Source organism: Drosophila ananassae, chromosome 2R (assembly GCF_017639315.1).
Source record: "Drosophila ananassae strain 14024-0371.13 chromosome 2R, ASM1763931v2, whole genome shotgun sequence".
NCBI classification, from domain to species: Eukaryota; Metazoa; Arthropoda; class Insecta; order Diptera; family Drosophilidae; genus Drosophila; species Drosophila ananassae.
In genome coordinates this window covers 9364965-9386144 of record NC_057928.1, presented here as the reverse complement: position 1 = coordinate 9386144, position 21180 = coordinate 9364965, and the positions used below count along the sequence as shown (strand labels likewise).

Below are 21180 nucleotides of genomic sequence, written 5' to 3'. Positions count from 1 at the left end.
AACTCCCTTCCTTTATCACTTTCTTCGCAGGAAGCTGCCTTGATTTAATTATTTTATTGAAATTTCAATTTTCGTATATCATTAGCATAGTTTTCCTCTTCTCCTCAAGCTCGTCGTCTGTTTTTCTCTTTTTTATTTGAAATTCAACGAATTAATTTTGTTGTTCTCGCAATCTCGAAAAAAAGGAAAAAAAAATCCAAAAGCGAAAAATCTGCGCACTTTTCCAATCGCCCGCTGACTTACTAACTTAACCGGAGAGCCAAGCTTCCTGCCACCGCTCCTTATTTTAGCAGACCCTCCTGTGACGCCCCTGGTTTCACCTCTTAGCCCTGCCACTTTGCCCTGACTTTTTGCGTACAAGTGAATTTTAATTTAATTTCCCTACAACTAGACGTTGAGCTAGACGTGAGCTGAGCGAACAAGCGTTCCTCCCACCGAGGGCCACCCATCCCCACCAATTTTCCTTAGGATCCTCTGCTAAAAAACAGTCGTGGGTATGATAATAGTAACAATTTTGGGTGGTACAATGGAAATCTGAGCATTGGATGCATTATATTATAGTTTTAAGAGATGTAGTTATAAGACCTAAAATATCTAAGCTAAAATATTTCTAAAACTTTCTTTAAACTTAACCCACACTGTTTCCAGGACATAGACATAGCTCTGCTCTCCAGATCCTGGTGCTTTAATTGTGTATGGCATGACAGCGCACAAAATGGCGTCGAGAGTTGCACGTCATCAGGCGAGAATGCCACTCCCCCATCGCCCCTTGTACGCCCCTTTGCAGGCATGCTCCCGCCACCTTCTACTATACACTCCCTGTTCTGTGTGCGATTTTCGTATTTAGTTAAACAAAATTAAAACGTGATTTGTTTTCTTGTTTTTCGCCTGGCACTTGCTCCCGAATTTTGCCCCCATCCCTTCTAGGATGTTTGCACATTTTTGGCATTCCTCGAGTGAACTACGCCGAATGTTGTCTCTGTGGGCCGGCCTTCTTCATTAGGTTGCAGTATTCGGCAGGCTTAAAGCGTTTTAAATTCAATACGCGCCTCCTTGGGCCTGCCATCGCTTCAATAGAAAATTTATTGCATTTACAAGTCGATTTATTATGCAGGCACCAGGGAGTGAGGGCTGAGCTGAAAAATAGGGAAGCTGTTTCTCATCAAAACTGTCTTTTGGTTTTCGTTTTTTTCCCTCTATTTTTGTAGTTTTGTACTACTGCTATGGCTGCCACTGCTCCGACTGCTGCTGCTGTTGCTGCCATTTTTCAATCTGCACTTTCATTTGAAACGCTGCTGACAATTTCCATTTGGCGACTCCCAGCCAGCTGTCTCCCTCTGGGCGGCAGCGAACCGCAGCTGGTAACCAACTGACGTACAGATTTGATTTGAAATGTTCAAATTACCAACATTATAAAAGATGAACAGCTCTGGCACAGTCAACTAGCTAGACCAGGGAGACCCCCAACTGCCTCCCAATTACCGCCCACTTTTCATCCTTTCAGCGGTTATTGAGTGGGGAGTTAATATATTTTTCAGGGCATTTTCAAAATCTTGAAAGTTTTTTTAGCTTATGGAAATTATTTACACGTAATATGTTTTCTAAAATTGTTAAGATAAATTATGGAAAAGGTATTGATACCTTACTTGGACATTATTTTTATAACTCGTATATTTAATTTATTTTTATATAAAATAAATTTGAATAATTTTAGCTTTATTACTCAGTAAGTACTACCATAATCAATCCCTCAACATCCTTAGTCAGTAGTACTGACATTTTCTAACTCTATTAGACTCCCCACCTCTGTGGTTTTCACCAGCCACCCTATTTCCTCCTCCTGACAACTCAACTATTTCTCTATATGTCAATCAATCTACAGATATAGCCAGATATATACATATATATATACCTCTGTATATGTGTTTTAAACGCATCAAATGCTTGCGTGTGATTAGTTTGCATATAACTTGACAGACACAGAGACAGAGACGAGCAGGAAGACTAGGAGCTCTACTGAAGCTGATGATGATGGTGGTTCCAATGGTAGAGCTGCTGCTGGCGGTGTTGCAACTCCTGTCGAGTGGGTGGCTGCGATTTGGTTTTGGCCGGGTTGCCAAGGATGAGGAATCCCTTTGTTGACAAGTGCTGCATGGCATCATTCATTCGCGTTCTGTCATTCGGCGTTGCTTAATTTCGCGGTTTTAACGCGCTTTCAGTCCCCCATCATTCGGAAGTGGAGCTTCAAACCCAGCGAGAATCTTCCGACAAAAACCACAACAAATGAGAATTTTTGAGGTACTAAACCGGAATATGCAATGACTCCGAACTTGATTTGTTTTGGAACAAACACATTCCTTAGCAACCAAAAAAGAATAGAAATCTGATGGAATTCCACCACATTGGCAAAGTTACCTTGACACTTGACATCAGTCATTCTGATTAGTATTGTCGTAGGTTTAGTTAGTTTGCAGCTCGGTTAGTTGGCTAGTTAGTTAGCCTGGAAAACTGGCACAAATTGCCAGTAATTTTGAACTGGGCCAACTGCTAACTAGCCATGGTCCAGAGCGATTGCCAATGGCAAACAACACTCAACGGTAGTGGGCTGCAACTAGTGTCGAAAAATTGCGGCTAATGAGCATTTGAAATACGCACATTTGTGACTATAACCCGGGAACTGTAGGCCCAAAGTTACCCTATTTTCCTACATACTGCCAGCCTCCATTCCTCCCTCTCAACTGGCAACCGTTAACAGCTCCTGGCAACTTGTTAACAAGCTGGCACCCGCAACAAGCTCTCGGTACCAAAGGGGCTCGGAGGAAAATCGGAGGAAAATCAGAGTGGGGCGGGGCCGAGGACTGGGCCAGAAGGCTACAGCTGCTGGCTGTGTGTTGACAATTAAGCCGGTTAATATGATTGCCACTTGATGTGCTGATGCTGATGCTGAATGTTCGCTGCTGGCTGCCAACTGATGATGGCTCCTGATGAGGATGAGCATTGCGATTCTGGCATGATGTCCTTCCTCCAATTTTGCCAACGAAATGAGCGAACGCTCTACGGCCCTAAAATGAAAGCCAAAAACTATACCCTAAGTGGTGCTATAGTTTCTGGGGAACTATCCTGTAACAATTATAGAGGTCCTTAAAGTTTGGATACAAATTTTCTCAGACAGGATATCCTTCACAAAGAAAGGATAGTTGTAGGTAAAAAATAAATAAATTTTTTATATCTCCTTTTAGAAATAAGTGCATTCAAGTTTCGCTATTTAACCAGGTATGATTTTGTGATAGATTTCTCCCCGCTCGCCGTTTACACCCACATTCTCTAATGCGAACTTTGCGCGCAATTTGTTGCCGCTGACAGCTGTGAGAAAGGGAGAATTTGTTCCTGTTTCTCCTTTCTCGTTCCTCATTTCTCTTTCTCGCTGTTGTTATTGTTGTCCTGGACTGCCTCTGTCTCTGGCTCTGCATTCAGGCCAGGATGTCAACGGCAAATGCAACTGCAACTGCTGACATTCCCATTGTCCTGGAGACCTGAAAAGATAGAGTCAGAGAGCGAAGGAGATGGCGATGGAGTGGGTGGACCTCTGGGCTGGTGGGTGGCACCATGAGTGTGTCACAAAATGCTAACGACATTTTGTTATTTACTTATTGCATTCATTTAGCTTGAAGATGCCCCTCCCACACTATTCATTCAATGTCTTCGAGGCACTATAAAAAAAATGGCTAAAATTTAATTTTTTAAGAAAAAATCTAAAGTAGTTTTCGATATATTTTGAAGTGTTCTATCCACATTCCAAGAAGGCATCAAAAACTATTGAAACAAGAATTTAATAAACTCAAATCTCGCTTAAAATTCGAAACCTATTTGACCCTCCTGCCTTTGTCTCAGTGCAAACGTCTTTTGCACATTTTTAATCTGGCTGCCTTTTGTATTGCACTTAACTTGGCTTGCAGTCTTGGCCCGTTGCATTCTAACGCTCTGCCTCTGCTCCTCTCTACTCCTCCGAAGAATGGAGAATGCTTCACCCAGCCCCTTAGAACTCTGGCAGGAACAATGGGCCTCACATAATGGGGCAAATTGAATTTGAATTGCTTGGTTGGCTTGGTTAACATTCTAAGCGCACTCACACACTTGGAAAGGGACAGATAGGGGGCAGTGGAAAGAGACGGGCCCGTGGGACGGGGCCATGAACGTGTGCAGGCTGGCCACATTTCAGATTCTCAATAATGCTTATTGTCAGGGAATTGAATGCGAAAACAATGCCATGTCCCAGAGTCCTCTTCTCTTGTGTCCTGCCATTGTGCGTGGCTCGGTAAATATTATTCTTCTTTAAAAATTGTCCAATGCCCAAGGATACAAGCGACAATAAGACAAGAAAAGGGAGAATTCAAAAAAATATATATATACGTGTAGAAACGAAAAAGTAGGTAAGGTTATGACAGGCCACAAACCATTTCTACCAAACAAGATAAATAGAAAAAATTAGAGGCACTGGCAGAGGATTGCTGGTAGAAATCAATTGAAGTCGAGTAGAAAATCAACAGCGTATTATTTTCCCTCGGCCATTCTCGAACCTTTTGTGCCTTGTGGCAAATGACAAAGGAGCAATTATGAGGAGCACCCTGGCATACAGAAATATAAGGAGCCTCGAGAGTCACGACTAGGATTGGGATTCTTAATGGAGGAGCAGCGAAACTGAAAGAAAATTCTCAGAAATCAAGCCTGTGAATTGTGATGGAATTTCAAACAAAATCGTGATTAGCAATTGGCAAGGTGTCTCACAGTTGTGAGGTGTTTTTATGAAGCCCAGGTAAGTGCTTAAGGATAAGGTAAATAAAAGATAGAAGTTTGTTTTCTGAGGGTGTGAGACCACACAATAGGTTCAATCATCGATTCTAGTTATTCATTTTTTAAAGAAATACGACTTCACTCTAAATTTTACGAAAAAGTATCAAGACATCTTAAAAAAAATAAAATCATAATTAGGAAGAACCATCTGCATATTGAAATAAATTTCTTAAAATTTTAAAATAAAAGAAAATTCCATTTTCTAAAAGGTTCAACCTTTCCAAAAACTTCTTGTCTTTCTTTACAATTGTCTTGGATTTTTAGAAAAATCTTCTCAGCAAAAAGGCAACCGGAAATCCCTTTTCTAGCCGCAAAATTAATCTTCCCTTATTAATCTCCCACGACTTGACCTCAAGACCACAGGATACCTTTCCGATCCCATTAAAGAGTAATTCATTTAGCTCGCTCGTCCTACCTCCTCAATGGGTTAATCTCATCCGAATGCAATTGCCTGCTTAACATATGTATGGCCAGACCGCAGAGCCAGAATGCAGGACTCAAAGTGCCGTCCCAAAAACACTGACAAGGACCATATCCGTTGCTGGCTGTCATGGCCGATTGAGCAAACAGCTAAACCGAAATGCTAATCCTTTTTCCAATTTTTTCCTGTTCTGTGCCTGCATTTGTGCAGCTGTTGCTACAAGAATTAGTTTTTTTTGTTGCTTGTTCAAAACGAACAAATCCACTGATCCACTTTGCGTACAGTAGCAAGCCGCCTCCGTTGTTTTGGCAAAATGTTTTTGTCGAGTGCCATTGACTTTGGGTAGCGAGCGGTCCGGTGGTAGGTGCAACTGCCCCTGCCACTGTTACTGCCACTGCAGCACCCGCATTTTACAATTTTACCTGCCACTGTGCGGACAAATGATGATGACAACTTCCGCTTCTGGCTAAAACCATCAACCCCATCCCGGCCAGCACATATTTTAATTTTCGAAACAATTCAGCAAAACAAAATACGAGAAAATCAAGGCGACACTGTGTGCCAGCCATCCAGCCATCCAACCAGCACCAAAGTCGAACGGAATACGCTGAGAGTTGTCCGGCCAAGTTAAGAGGATTATGTCCTGCCGGAATGTGAATGTGGCTGCCAGTGAGTCGGTCTGGGTTGTGGGGGTGAAGGTTTGAGGGAAATGGTAAAACTCGCAATTTTTATGAATATGGAAAAGCCGCTTTAGACAGCAGAGAAAATAATAACAAACTAACCGACTTCAAACAAAAACATGCCAGAGTGAAAAAAAAAATAAAGGAGACGAAGCCCTGGAGTTGGAAAAGGGGAAAATGTTATTAGAGCTGAGCAATGATTACATAACCGAAAACCAATTTGAAAGGAGACTATACCAATTGCAAGTAAGACTGGTTTAGAGCTTAGTACTTACACAAGAGTGTGTCTGATGTGAGTATACTTTTTCCTAAAGGATGCATTTAAAATCCAGTAACGTATGGTTTGTTAAATGAAAATATAAGCTTTAATATACCTTGTCTCTTAGACCTCTTCAAATTTATTTGTATAAACCCTTTAATGTACCATATTTCTCCATCTTATTGCAAACATATGATATCATTCTAACGAAAACTTATTCCAACTTATGAATATTTAGCAGAGCGGAGTATTACTCTCCTTGTCCCACTTTCTGGAATGCAATATCCAAAGTTGTCGTATTCCCCCTGCATTAATTAGTTTCGCTCGTTGCCAATTTGTCACAGAGTCCGATGTCAATGCTCTGGCGATATGAGGGCGAGATCTTGAACTCCACCCGCACCCACTGCTGAGACTGAGACCCACTCCCTTCGGGTGTCTTAAAGTCTTAGCAAGGGGGGGACTTTAAGTTTTGGCGCCCATAAATATGCCATAAAACTATTTGAACGCTCGACTAGATAAAGGGGGCGGACAGCCGGCGAGCAAGTGTAGCGAACAACCAAAACAACCACCAGACGACGACTTCTGGGACTACTGAATAGTACTACCGACTGTCTGCTCCTGCTCCTGCTGCTGCCCTCCCTTCTGGCCCATAACAAAGTTAATAATAATAAAGCTGAGGCGGAGAAGTCAGGGGCACGCCCCAGACAGAGTCCCCGCCAAATACGATTACAATTTGTTACACTTACGCAGCACAAAAGTCGTCAGCCATCCACCCCAGCCAGATGCCCGGGAAGAGTCCATCTTCTCTGAGGAGATGGGACGCCAAACAGTCGCCAGTTGTTTCGTCTTCGTCTTGTGGTTACACAAATCTCCAGACTGGCATCACAACCAACAGCAGAACCATCAGCAGCAACCTGACCAAAGAAATGCCCAAACGAATGTCCGCATAAATCAGAGCATAGTTTGAGTCGAGGGGGAAAAAGGGGGAAACCCAAGGGGATGTTTCCCTCTAATCAAAATCAAAGTAAAGGGGAATGCTACACTGAAAAGAATATTTATTTTTATTAAAAGAAAAGCATAGATATTTTTTAAGAATTTTTATTGGTTATCTGCTACAAAAGTTTATAGGATTTAACTTCTTACTGGTCAATATAATAATAAATAGTATATAAATATATATAATAATTGATAACATTTTTATATATTTCCTGTGTATACATATTTTTGGGAAGTCGATTCACCCAAGAGAACTTGTAATATCCGAAAGGGGAAACACACTCCCTGAATGAGCAGCACACACACTCTTCTCAGCGATCAGCCGATACCAATTAATTTATCAAAGTCAGTGCAGCCGAAGAAGAACAATCTTCGGGACAAGGCCACTGGGAATTAAACGACAATGAACGATCCCCATTCATTGGGTTATTAATACAGCACACTCTCCAGAAGATCATTTGGGAATCGATTCCGGAAGCGGCTGCAGTTGCTCTCAACATTTCTTTTCTTTCCATTCTTCCCTTTCAGGTAAACACTCATTTGACTTTTATTAATTACAACTAGATTTTTATTTATAACCAACAAATTGTTCACAATTTATCAACTTGGCTTAGTGATGCATTCGGGTGTATATACATTTATATAGATATGTCTTGTATAATTATCAAAATTTCTCAATCAGAGGCGATCGCTATATTTGAGCTTCTGCCAGCCAGCCCGTTGGCGCTTCAGTTCCCTGTAGCTGTTGGGCAGTCCGTAGAAAAAGTATATAGAAAGTCCTGTATACGTAGAACCGATTAGCATACTTATTTGGAGGTATCTCAGGCATGCACTAGGTTTTGACACATTTAATACCATTTAATTGAATACTTTTGCGACTAGTTTTAAGTTAGCTAAGCATGCACATTAATTAAGGGGGATTGTTGTTAAAGTTGATGAGGAAGAGTTGCTTTGGAAGCACAATATTTTAGAGAACTTGTAAAACATGTATTGTGTTTGGCTTAAAAGAAAATTAATGAGTGCCATTATGTTGTCTCATAAACTCTCTTTAAATTATGGCATTTGAATTGAAGCTTTGCACATGATGGATAATAATATCAGAGGTGTGTTGAAAGCGTGTTTTTATTTCAATGAAAACTAAACCACACTTCTGTCTTGAAGCTACACGCTTGCAAAGTATCGAGTTACCTTTTCGAGCAGTCCATTCGAATGTAATTCCTGGGAAGCTACCCTGTGTTGGCACACTTCTTTTAATCAACCAACTCCCCCAATCCAACTGGTGCTTATAATCTAGAATTGCTTGGATTCCATGCTGACTACTAACTACCAGAAACTAGTAACTACTGCTATGCTAGATATGTACAATTCAAACTACATTTGCATTCCGGTGCGCATGCAAACCAACTACTCTCAACTGGGGGGAGAATGGCAACCTCTTTGGTTTCAAATGAGGGAAATGATGGGAGGGTGTCCACCCTCAGCTGCCGCTTTCCGCTTCCATTTCTATATAAGTGGACTGCGGACGGTGGCGACGCACCAGGTCCGGATGTTGTTGGGTTCGGTGCGAGGGACCACGCTGCAATATGGCCTCCAATTTCGCCCGGAATGGCAACGGCTCCAGCGACTCCGGTTCCGTTCTTGTTTCCAATTCTGATTCCGGATTCGATTCCGGTGGCAGGAGGGCCGGGTTCCTGGCATCCACGATATGGCTTTGACTCTGCTCCTGATTCAAAGTGGGTCGCTGTTTGCGCAAACTAATGCTGTTGATGGTCTTGTACAGTACCGGATCGAATTTCGGTGGACGCGGTATGTTGTTGGCACTGGCAAGTGCATCTGCCACTGGGGCAGATGGAGATTTCAGAGGGGCTTCTGTGGCGGATATTCCTGTGGCGGCCTCATCACCATTGCCAGCCTCATTATGGCCGATTTTCAGTTCGCTGATGGCCTTGAGCATTAACCGGCGTACATCGGTCTCGCTTTTCGATTGCTTCAGTTGCGGCCTTGCCTGTGGCAGGAGTTCTGGTTCCTCCTCCTCAACCTCATCCTCCACCTTATTCCCATTTCCACTCCCATCCTTTACAGGCGTTTTCACCTTGTGGGCATTGGAATTCATAATGATGTAGCTTAAGCGGTCTTTAAACTTGGCCGAATGCAGCGGATCCTCAATTTCCGAGACCTGGGATTTCAGTGACGTCTGGGATTCCAGGCGCTGCAGTTGAGGCTTAATTATCGGTACGGTCTCAGGTTCTTTAAAAGCATTCCCAACCTCGGGGGCCTTTACATTCTTAGCTTCATAGACCCTTTCGAGCTGCTCGTAGAACACTTCACTATTAAACATTTCCTCAAGCATCTGCTGGGCCACTTGCTTGCATTCTTCGTATCTGTTTGGCTGCAGGGAAGTCAGACTCTTGGTCTCATCGTCGTCGCTGCTGCTGTGAACCGTGGCCACTATAACCGTTTCGATGACACTCGGATACATCTCGGAATCCAGGCTGAAGTGTCTCTCGAAAATCATCTGCTGCTGCCTTTCCTGCTCCAGCTCCAGCTGACTTTGTTGTATTTCCACCGCGTCTAGGACATCATCCAACATGGCAATAACTGATTGCTCATCATCACGGGATGGAGACCCATTGTCCCCCAGGGTGGCTGTGGAATTTTCACTTCTGGTATCCTCCACGTAGAATACCTTTCCGTTGGCGTGTTTCACTTCGATTAAGTCATCGCCCACATCGCTCAGATTTTGTATTTGATCCACGCTGCTGCTCGGACTCTTCTTTAATTGAGTTGCCAAGGTCAAAACACTCTCCTGGGAGAGGCAATTGTTATCCTTATCCGAAATAACCTCCATTCCCTTCAGGACTTTGTAGTAAGTCACCCTCTCGGGGTTTCTTTTCTGGGGATTCTTACAATCGTACAGATACCAGCATGCAAGGAATATGGGTATACCTAGGTTAGTCGAAGTTAGTGCGAGATTACAACATGCATTAGTCTCTACCACATGCAATTATATTAAGAAGGAGGAGAGGTTCCAACTTACCAATAATCATCCATATACCGAAGCGTATCCACGTCCATGAATCCAGCTGCAGCATCAGGTATATATTTATGAAAATACTGATGGCAGGAACGACCGGTACGAAGGGCACTCGGAAGAGTCGACTTCTAACTTCTCTGGGCTGCAGACAAATCAACAGGATGACCAGAAAAATCAGGAAAATTAATATAACAAGGACAGCGAGGACCCAGGGCTCTTCGGAGGCGATGGAGTGATGTTCTTGCATTATCAGAACACCCAGACCCAAGGATAAAAGACCTGCAACACACAATTACGTTTTCTTTTCAGTTTTTATAAGAGTATTACTTACAAAACACTGTGGCCAGCACTCCCACAATCCTGGAGGAAATGGCGTTTGGCTCCCGCAGTCCATGAACATTGAAAAGCTGCTTGCACACCGACCCGCACGTAAATCTATCCGTCCGCGAGGTCAAAGAGGTTGTCTCCGTAGCTTGACCCTCCTTCTGGCCCCGATTGTCCTCCGGCTCGCAATAATCCATGTATCTCAGCAGCATTATCGATATGGCCACCACGCTGTAGGCCAAAAGAGTTCCAATGGAGAGAAGGCTTACTAATTGGGCCAAATCGAAGAGTCCTGCGATGGTGGCCGTGAAGAGAGCAGCTACAATGGAGCCCGTGACTGGAACTCGAAATCGTGGACTCACTTTGCCCAGAAACCGGAATAGAAGACCGTCTTGGGCCATCGAATACATCACCCTCGGCAGGGGAAATAAAGCTCCAAAAAGACTGGCCAGCAAACCCACCAGTCCACCCACCGTAACGATCCACATGGGTACCGTCCAGCCCACATATTCGAAGGCGTAGGGCAGCGGTGCGTTGGCATCTTGCAGGTAGTACGGCAGCATCAGGGTCAGTACAGTGGACACTCCAAAGTAGCACAGGAAGATGATCAACAGGGAGAGTAGGATGGACTGCGGGATGTTCTTGCGCGGATTTCGGACCTCTTCTCCGGTGGTGGCGATGGCATCAAAGCCCACGAAGCCAAAGAAGCAAGTGGCTGCTCCTTGGAGAGTTCCCTCAAATCCAAAGGGAAAATAGCCACCCACTCCAATGGTCACATTTGCGAAGGTCGAGTTTTCCGTGAAGCTGGCAGGATCCACAGTCCAGTTGGCAAGGTCAGCTAGGGGAAGTAAAAGGGTTCAGTTTGAATATTTTTCAACTTAAAACCACACAGTCTTACCTTTCAACGCTCCAGCTATGATAACAAATCCCAGAATAAATATATTAAGACAGGTCACAAAATTATTAGCCATTGTTGATGTTTCCACGCCAAAGGCAAGGGCCACTAAAAATATAATGTTTTTATAAGAATATCTTTGGAAATAAATGGAGAACTTACCTCCAAACACAACAACCAAGCCGAAGGCCAAAAAATCAAAGTAGCTGCCAAGGAAACTAACGTCCATAGGGGCCACCTCAGCGAAAGTGGTCTTCAGGGTGTCATTTAGCAAGGAGTCCAGGTACAGGCTGATACCCCTACAAACACTGGCAGTTCCAATAACATATTCCAGTATGAGATTCCAGCCAATGACGAAGGCAGCAAACTCCCCGATACAAACATAACTATAAACATAAGCAGATCCTGCTTTTGGAACTCTAGCTCCAAACTCTGCATAACAAATACCTTCAAAGGGAAAAAAATTAATATTCACAATCAGTTTACTTTCGCCAATCAATACTATAGCTGCAGCAATCAAACTCACCCGCCAGCAGGGAGGCCAGGGCCGCAATGGCAAACGATATCATCACCGAGGGACCCGCCTGATCCTTGGCTATCTGTCCGGCCAGAACATAGACCCCTGCTCCCAGGGTCGAGCCAACACCGAGGGCCGTGAGGTCCCAGAGACCCAGCACCCGATTGAGCTTCGTCTCCCCCTCATTGCCATCGGCCTGGAGGGGCTTGCGCCGGGTGAGAACCTTCCAAGGGGAGATCTGGCGAACCATCTCCTTCGTATCGCTCGGGCTGGGGTGGCGGGTTCAGTAAACCTTCGGAATTCTGGAAATGAGCAGAACCACATTCGCATAGCTTAGGTTGTGCCAAGATCATGCATAATGCACTTCGATCTACGTATTGTCCGGGTGTCTTATCTTGTGACGAGGCGCTCGATTATACAAAGCAAATAATTGAGCTCAAAATGTAATCGTAAATGGCAAGTCTATTGTGAGCTGTGAGTTTGAACTCGATTGCTCCACTTAGAATTGGGTATAGGTAATCTCTATATGGGGAGCGGTATATGGGAGAGTTTTTGGAAAGTCTGGGCTATAATGGAAAAGTTTCTGAAGGCCTTTTTCAAGGTTACGAGCCTCAGGCAAATATTTTATTAAAATGTCCTTTTTATCCTCTTATTTTATTATCTTTGGAAAGTATTTTATTAATCATCTTCTTCTAGAATATACAGCTTTTCTGTTACCCATAAATCCATATATTTTCTACAACCCCAACAGGTGACTAAGAAAATTATCCACACCCTCGCCCAAAAGTTGAAAAAAATAATTGTACACTCTTTGATAACAATCGGATGCTCAAGTTTTTGCCTATATGTAGTATCTTTTGCAAGTTTGTTTGCATTCCTATTATTATACCTTATAATTTTTCTCGCTCGTGTTGCTTAACAAAGATAATTAAGTGGGTCTAGGTGACAGTCTGCTGGACTTGTCGAACGAAAACTTATGCTGTTTTTTATATAATTACGATACACTTGACTCACCAACTTTTCTCGCCTTTGCGGCCTGTTCTCTCCCTCTGATGTAGCAGTTTGTATTGCTCCAGTGCAGTCTGGGCAAATATTTTCGATTCGCCTTTGTCTGATTCTTATTAATGAATTGTAAGTCTATAATTGAGTCTCTTTCACACCAAACAATAAAAAACGGACAACAAATGTGTGACTGACATTCTTGGCGATCTGGGAGCGTCTGCGCTGCCGTTTCGCTGCCTTCTTCACCGCCGGCTGCAGGTTGTCGCGTTACAGCCGCAAAATCGTCGGGTCCTCCTCCAAAGATAAGACCACCAGTCCAGGGAGCGGGATCCGCACCACCTCCACAGTCCGCCAACAGCGGCCCTGAGGCATTGGCGAAGCAAACGGGTGCACGGCGAGAAAAATTTGACTGTCAACAAAAAGTGTTTGGAACATAAATTTAGGGTTTTTTAAAAATGAGGGATATTCTTTTATTATATTAAAGTTGAGTCTTGTACAATTTCATGAATTTTGAAGTAAATAATGTTTAGGAAGATACATCAGACGTATTTTATAATTAATTTAAAATAAGAGGACATTTTTCAATTCATACGCCATGTGGGCTTTCATTTCCGGAACGTATACGTAATATTACCAATGCATCGTTTCCTATTTACGATTTCTACAATCTTTCTAATTTAGCTTTATTTTGAAATATTTCTGTAATCGCTTAATAAAATCTTGTTTAAAAAAAAATTTAATTATACAAAATTAAATTAATTATATTAAGTAATAACCATAGTGTTCTTATCACTTCATTATTAAATATTTAAACACCATTTTACAATGTCTTTAAAATAAATTGTTTTTCAGTTATTATATTAACCTTTTGATTCTTCAAAATGGTACACAGTCTCTGTATTTTCTTTCAGTGCACACACGAAGCTGGAAACTGATAAGAGACGAAAGACGATGCCGATTCGAATGGATTTGTGGAAGATAAGGCCCGGCCCGGCTGGCGGAGGGGGGTCGGCGGGATCAGTAGATGATCTGAGTTGTAATTAGAGCGACAACAAAAATAAAAAATTAGCAGGTGCACGAGGGAGTGATAGGCAGGAAGGGAGGTGGGCAGGCGGAGACTGCGAGGAAAAGAGAAAGATGGAGGCTGAATCACACTGTGTGACGTCGCATTATTGTTAGTGCTGCTGCTGTGTTTTGATATTGCGTCTATTGTTGTTTTAGTTAGTGTGTTCCAACTTTCGGTTTTATGATCTTTGCGATATGGGAACAACAGATTTTTGTACACACACACAGGCACACACACACACTCTACCACTAACTCGACAACTCCGAAATTCTGTTATTTATGTTTTTTCAGATAAGGACTATATTGGTCTTGATGTGTTTTCACTTCATTTCCGATCTGGGGTATTTTGGCTTTAGATTTTAACGTAACATTCGCTTCACTCCCCCGCACCCGAGACTATCTCACTCCCACCCGTTGCTGTTGGCTGTCTCTGTTCGCTTGTTGACGGTTTCGGTGTATAACGTTAACTGAAAGTGTAAGATAATATTCTGGCCGCTATATACGACCGAGAGAGCGGCAGCTAGCTGCTAAAAAAAAAATATATAGCGGGGAATGCAACAATATCGCACTGGCGAACACAATTATAAATGCTCGTCTTCTTCATATTGTTTCTGTTTTTTATTTGTATTTTTTAATTTGTATTTCTTATTTTTATTTTACCAGTTGTTGTTGCTGGTCTAGTTGTTGTTATTATTGTCGTTAGCTGTCGAGTGTCAATTTGTAGATTTTATGAAGTGGTTAAGTCGGTTGATAAGCTCCGATGCGCTCTACCCGATGACTGGAGATGGAATTTGTATTGATTCTAAAATATAATATATGCACATATCTAAGCTAAAAGCTCTCTTTCATTGGGAAATTGGCTTCTTAACGATTACAATACCCTTTTCTTAACCGATTCCCACTGTATACAAGTCCTTATCTCGATTAAATCTACAATTACGTAAGCATTGTTGGTTCAAGAAGGTGAATGAATGACTTTATTTCATAATTCCAGATATGTTCCCTGAAACGCCAGATAAGCCGTTCAAACAAATCTGCTCTGATTGTTTTTGTCGAGCTATAGCTTTTTTTATCATTAGGAATTTGAACGATTTTCATTTCTCAAGTCTTAATATTATTTCCAGTGGTCTATATTGGGCCGTTAACCATGAAAGAGCACAATCGTTAGCGGTTATTAAATTATCTATAAACTGATTACAAACGCTATTAAGCCAAACCCAAGTTTTATTTCTATGCGTCACGTGTTTATTATTCATCCACTCTCTAAAGTCTGCAGGTGTCTTGCTATGTAACTAAAAAGCTCTCGAAACACATTTCTATCAGAATTACACACATAGTGATAACTACCAGGTCAAATATGATGTTTATTTTAAAAAGCTTTAATTATTCTTTAAGTTATCCAATTTAGTTCCAAGTAATGCGAGTGTTTGAAAAACTCATTAGTCGCTTATTTCCTGCCTGGAAAACTGCTGAATTGGCCAAAAGAGTGCTATCAACCCAATCAAAAACAGCGAATAAATACTGATAAGATACTCAAAATGCTCGCCACACTTTCACTGCGGGTAGTGGGTGGAAAAAATCACGGTACCACCGCCTTATCCACACAGAATGTTTGCTGGGGTATTAAAATTTTACTGCACCTACTTGATGCCACCAGACGGCCGTCGTCTATATACACAGACATGTACAGAAAGGATCTAGAGGTGGGAGGATATGGAGCAGACTTTATCACATGTGGCGGTGGCAGTGTGGCAAATTGGCCTTTGTGCGTTGCCGGTTGGCCTGGCGGCAAATATAAATGATCTAATTTAAATAATTACGCCCACAAAATGTGACGCGCCTACCAAATTGCCTTCGTTTAATGCTCGAGTGAGAAAATTACCCCCAGGCCAAACCGAAGACTAGAACTAATTTCAAAGTTGGCTTTGCTTATGGCCTCACAAAGTGCTTCCTTTTGCCAAACCGATTTGCCAGCCCAGTATTATTAAAGTTTTCCAATTGATTGTCGAAAATGACTGTTTCCTATACCGCTGAGGTTGCAACTTGTCGTCGCTTCGGTTGCTTTTGGAAACTTTTGATCAGGTAAGGATATGCTTGAAGGACTTTTATTGGTAGTCTTACATCCTTGGCAAAATCAACAGATGGCGTGCAAGTATCTACAAGATTATTTGGGTGGATCTCCTAACGTTTTTGACTTGTTTCTACTTCATGGCCATCGTTTACCGCTTTGGTTTAAGAGAATGCGATAAAGTGTAAGTTTTAAATTAAAACATGTTTTTTAAGTATCTCCTTTAAAATATTTTAGAATTTTTGAGGACATTGTGATGTATTGCCACAGTTATGGCAATATGATTCCTCTCTCTTTCGTCCTGGGATTCTATGTTTCCATTATAGTGGAGCGCTGGTGGAGTCAGTATACTACTGTCCCCTGGCCTGATCCTTTGGCGGTGTACGTTAGTGCCTTGGTCCGGGGCCAGGACGAGCATGGTCGTCTGATGAGACGCACAATCATGCGGTACATGTGTCTGGCCTTGACCATGGTTCTATCAATGATCTCGCCGGTAATCAAAAGACGCTTTCCGACCTACGAAGAGCTAATCGAAGTGGGTCTACTGAATACCAACGAGGCCAATATAATCAGAGGTATGGACGTCAAGTTTCCCAAGCATCCAAAGTACTGGATGCCCATTATTTGGGCCAGCAGTATTGTGACGAGAGCTCGAAAGGAGGGACGCATTTGGGACGATTTCTCACTGAAGTCCATGATTGATGAGCTTAATAAATTTCGATCTGGATGCAATATGCTTACTCATTACGACATGATCTCTGTTCCTTTAGTTTACACACAGGTGAGCCTTTTTCTTCCTAACAGTTTTTTAATTAAAGATTTCAATAACACCGGATTATTGAAGTAAATTTAGAATATATATATAATAATATATACTATAATATATAGAGTTTCTCTACAAAATTGTGGAAAAAAATCCAAAAAAAAAATTATGTTGTAAGATTTTGATGCAGATTTATTGAGAATCGAACCACGAATCGTTTAAGGTATTCCTCTTGAGAATCAAATGACTGTTGCCAAAGATATAGCCTTCGATTGGGGCCAATTGGTGGCTCCCTGCATTTTATAGATTTTCGAAGGGGGTCCTCCTGAAAATAATGGAAAAAACCTCAAAAAAATGATGTCCTCAGATTTTGATGCAGATTTATTGAGAATCGATCCACCAATCGTTTAAGGAACTCCGCTCGGAATCGGATGACTATTGCCAAAGATATAGCCTTCGAAGAGGGCCAAATGGTAGCTCCCTGCATTTTATAGATTTTCGAAGGGGGTCCTGCAGAAAATGATGGAGAAAACCTCAAAAAAAGTTATGCTCTAAGAATTTTATGCAGATTTTTTAAGAATCAAACCAAGAATCCTTTAAGGTATTCCGTTCGAGAATCGGATGACTAATACCAAAGATGTTGATTTCGACGGCGGCCAATTGAGGACTATTTCCAAAGATGTGTTGTCCAAATATTCATCCATGCTATTTAATAGTTTATTTTTACACTAACATTCCGATTCTAAGCTTATTTTTTTTTAAAAAACCCATTTCTGATCTTTACCACTCATACGCAGTGTTGGCCCTATTTAATGTGGTATTTGATAATTATAAATTTTAATGCACTGTAGCAAGTAGAAAAGTAGAATAATACAATCATTTTTTGTATGTTTTTTGTTTGGTGCTAAATTGTAATACGGGTCGTATGAGTAATATTCCAAGAAAGCGAAAATTGAACCACTCTTCGATAATCTTGTTTTTAAATTTGTTTGTTTAAAATTATTTTGCAGGTTGTGACTCTGGCTGTGTACACCTACTTTTTCGCCGCCATTTTTGGCCATCAGTGGATCGACAGAGAGTCGAAAACCGAGAACTATCAGAATATAGTGAACTACTACTTTCCGCTCTTTTCCACCTTGGAGTTTTTCTTCTTTATGGGCTGGCTGAAAGTGGCCGAAACTTTGATTTGTCCCTTTGGCGACGACGACGATGACTTCGAGCTCAACTGGGTGATCGACCGAAATCTCCAAGTCAGTTACCTAATCGTGGATGAGATGCACAACGATCACCCGCAACTGGTGAGGGATCAGTACTGGGACGAGGTGTTCCCGAACGAACTGCCCTATCTGGTGGAAGCCGAGAGGGCGGAGCATCCGGAAGCGTCCACCGCTAGGTTGCCCCTGGCCAAACATCAAGTCACTGTTGCGGCGACGGCCCCCAAAAGTGACGAAACCGACTGGACCGAGTTTGATGGTGAGCAAGAGGTCGACAACGAACTAAAGATCCGATTCGCCCCGCGCCAGTTCAAATTCAGCCACAGCTCCATTTCGATTACGGACAGTCTGGGTGGCGACACCATTGACATGGGAGACGAGGAGGGCGACGAGATGAAGAGCCAGTTCTCCAGCCAGGATGATTTCGAGCTCCTCAAGGTGGAGCGAGAGAAACAACGCATGGACCGGCAGATGCAGCACGCCGCCCTCACCTTGGAACTGATGAGAAGCGAAATGGGCTCAGATGGATCAGATAATAGCTCGGACTCCAGGAGCCGAGGAAAGGAGGTGCAGACCGACAAAAGCTACACCAGCCAAATGAAAAAGGAAAAACAGGACGAGGATAAAGATAAGGAGGAAAAGAAAGAGTGAAATTTACTATTTTATAATATAATAAAATATCGTTTTTCCCTAAATCAAGTTCTCTATTTTTCCTCGTCAGGTTTCTTTTCAGTGGCTGAAGGCTTCTTGGATGGGGGACCCTTTATGGTACCTTGGCTACCATCGCCGTCTGCCTCCTCCTGGCCCACGGCCTCGTCGGATGGTGGGTGAAGCACCGTGATCCTGTAAGGAGCTCCCGAAGAGGCGTGCCGTGTAGTTCCCTGACGCATGTCCATGAAGCGATGGCGCAAGCGATCTCTGCGCTCCCGACGCCGTTGTTCTATCAACTCATTGAAATCCACTACAAACAGGGAGGCTCATTAAATTAATATTTATGCAAAGTACTCGTTCTCACTTGTATCCTGAGACTCAGTGCCCAGGTGCTCCTGTTCCGAACCAATAATAGTATCACTGAAGGCCACTCGCGACTGTCCGATACTCAATAAAAAGGAGTCCGTAAAGCTTCCGCTGGTAGAAGGCCCAGGCACGAAACTCGGGGTGAGCCTCCTGTGGCGACTACGGTTACTACGGGTGCTTACGTTACTGTGTTCGCTCCCTATCGACATGGTCGTGACCGAGCCCTTCTTTTTGTCCTGTAAATAAGAAAAATATATATTATTATTTAAATGTCTTTGGCGATTACCATTTACCTTTGATTTCGATTCTGTGTCTATGTGGGCAGTAGAGGCTTCAGGAGGACCTGAACGCATCTGGTGCTGCTTGTATGGCAATTCATTTGGAAAAACTTCATCCCAATACTGATCCTTGACCAATTCCGGATGCTCCTGATGCATTTCGTCCACTACGAAATACGAGATTGTTATATTCCGATCAATAATCCAATTAAGCTGATGAAAGAAACCTAAAATAAAATGTATATTTTGTATATTGTAGGTCTTACCTCGAAATCATCATCATCCTCTCCGAAGGGATTAATCAAAACCTCTGCCACTTTGAGCCAGCCCATGTAAAAGAAAAACTGCAAAATGGTCAGGAATGGAAACCACTTCACAACCGATTCCCCAATGTGGGAGCGTTCGTTCTGTGTCCACTGTTGTCCCAGGATGGTGAACAGAAAAAAGGAGTAGACTGCCAATGTTACAACCTGTGTGTAAACCATTGGCACACTGACCCAGTCGTAGTAGAGTAAAAAACCACAATATCCGCGAAACTTGTTCAATTCATCAATAATTGTTTTTACGGCGTAGTCGTCGCGTATCTTATTCTCACTTCTGGCTCTCATCACAATACTAGCCGCCCAAACGATGGGCATCCAGTGTTTCGGATACTTCGGAAAGGCCCCATCCAAATTTTCAATAATGGTCTTTTCGTTCTCCAGCAGGAAGCCAGCTTCAATGAACTGATCGTAGTTGGGGAATCGCCGCTTCACACGAGGGGAGATCATGCTGAAAACAATCACCTGGCAGAGGCAAACGTATCTCAGGATAGTTCGTCGCATAGCCCTGGCTCGGTCATCGTAGCCATGGAGGTTAGAGCTGACTAAGATGGCTACCGGATCCGGCCATGGAATGGTGGAGTACTGGGCCCACCAGCGAGTCATCACGATGGACACATAGAAGCCCATCACGAAAGACAGAGGTATGAGACCCACGTTTCGCGTGCAATACTCGGAAATGTTTTCAAAAAGCCTACAAAATAATAGTTACTTCAACAAAATATTCAAAGTAAAAAGCTTAAAAGAGATAAGCGTACTTCTTGCCATGTTCATTCATCAGAAAGCGATAGGCCACTGCCAAAAGGAAGTACAAGCCCATAAAAGCCAACAGATCGTGCCAAACAAGCTTGTAGATGCTTCCGCGCCATCTTGAAAGAAAATGTGGTTAATTTGACCTTAATTAGAGCTCAATTTTTACCTTAAAAGTAATCCCAAAAAGTTGCTAACAACACTCGAGGTGCTCACACTGGAGGTGTAGGTCACTGTCATGATTTCACAATCCGAATGAACTAAATTCCATTTTTCTTAAAAATGTCTAAGGAAAACCAGTTGACATCCAAAGCAATGAGTGCTTAAATTTTCTGTTTTTAATAAAAAATTTTATTTTTTTACTTCAAGGATAAGATGACAAAAATCAAAGGAAGCCGCAGGGAACCGTCATATGCGTTTGGCCAATTACATATCAAAAACCAAGAGATTTGATTATAAAGGTGACGGCGGGAAGACATCGATGATACTTGTGTTTTCATTTCACAATGTGTTTCCAGAATAATTTCATTTTTGTAAGAAAACCATTATCCACATTGTTTTCTTTGTGTACCCATTACAAGCCATTATTTTATTCATTATATTTTTGATGACATTTGTACTTTATTTTGATTTAAAAAAAAAAACAAAAAAAACCATGATCTTTTTTATTTTCCACTTTCTCATAAAATGCATGAGAATCATTACGTCGATAGCATTTTATAACA

The 21180-nt window shown here is 42.3% G+C and overlaps 3 protein-coding genes across 6 annotated transcripts; 1 reads left to right on the top strand and 2 right to left on the bottom strand.

Annotated features, from left to right (window-relative positions):
* Positions 1–7752: 7752 nt before the first annotated feature.
* On the bottom strand, positions 7753–14522 carry LOC6506334 (cationic amino acid transporter 2). Of its 4 annotated transcripts, none has more exons than XM_001958044.4 (9): positions 14457–14522; positions 13845–14008; positions 12992–13388; positions 11987–12279; positions 11623–11907; positions 11464–11568; positions 10573–11403; positions 10245–10520; positions 7753–10153 (listed from the first exon to the last, which is right to left on the bottom strand). In XM_001958044.4, exons 4-9 carry the CDS (start codon positions 12225–12227, stop codon positions 8685–8687), a joined length of 3207 nt encoding a protein of 1068 aa, XP_001958080.1. In that variant the 5' UTR covers positions 12228–12279; positions 12992–13388; positions 13845–14008; positions 14457–14522; the 3' UTR covers positions 7753–8684. The 4 variants fall into 4 exon arrangements, with proteins under 4 accessions (XP_001958080.1, XP_032309700.1, XP_032309699.1 ...); XM_032453809.2 differs by having other exon boundaries at positions 14299–14517; XM_032453808.2 differs by having other exon boundaries at positions 13845–14517.
* Positions 14523–15955: 1433 nt separating this feature from the next.
* Positions 15956–18775, top strand: LOC6493601 (bestrophin-4). Its single transcript, XM_001958045.4, has 4 exons — positions 15956–16127; positions 16187–16297; positions 16351–16894; positions 17887–18775. The coding sequence occupies exons 1-4, from the start codon at positions 16057–16059 to the stop codon at positions 18739–18741; spliced, it is 1581 nt and encodes a 526-aa protein (XP_001958081.1). The 5' UTR covers positions 15956–16056; the 3' UTR covers positions 18742–18775.
* On the bottom strand, positions 18720–20768 carry LOC6506333 (bestrophin-4). Its single transcript, XM_001958046.4, has 6 exons — positions 20625–20768; positions 20464–20574; positions 19652–20399; positions 19401–19598; positions 19106–19343; positions 18720–19051 (listed from the first exon to the last, which is right to left on the bottom strand). Exons 1-6 carry the CDS (start codon positions 20693–20695, stop codon positions 18795–18797), a joined length of 1623 nt encoding a protein of 540 aa, XP_001958082.1. The 5' UTR covers positions 20696–20768; the 3' UTR covers positions 18720–18794.
* Between the last annotated feature and the right edge of the window lie 412 nt (positions 20769–21180).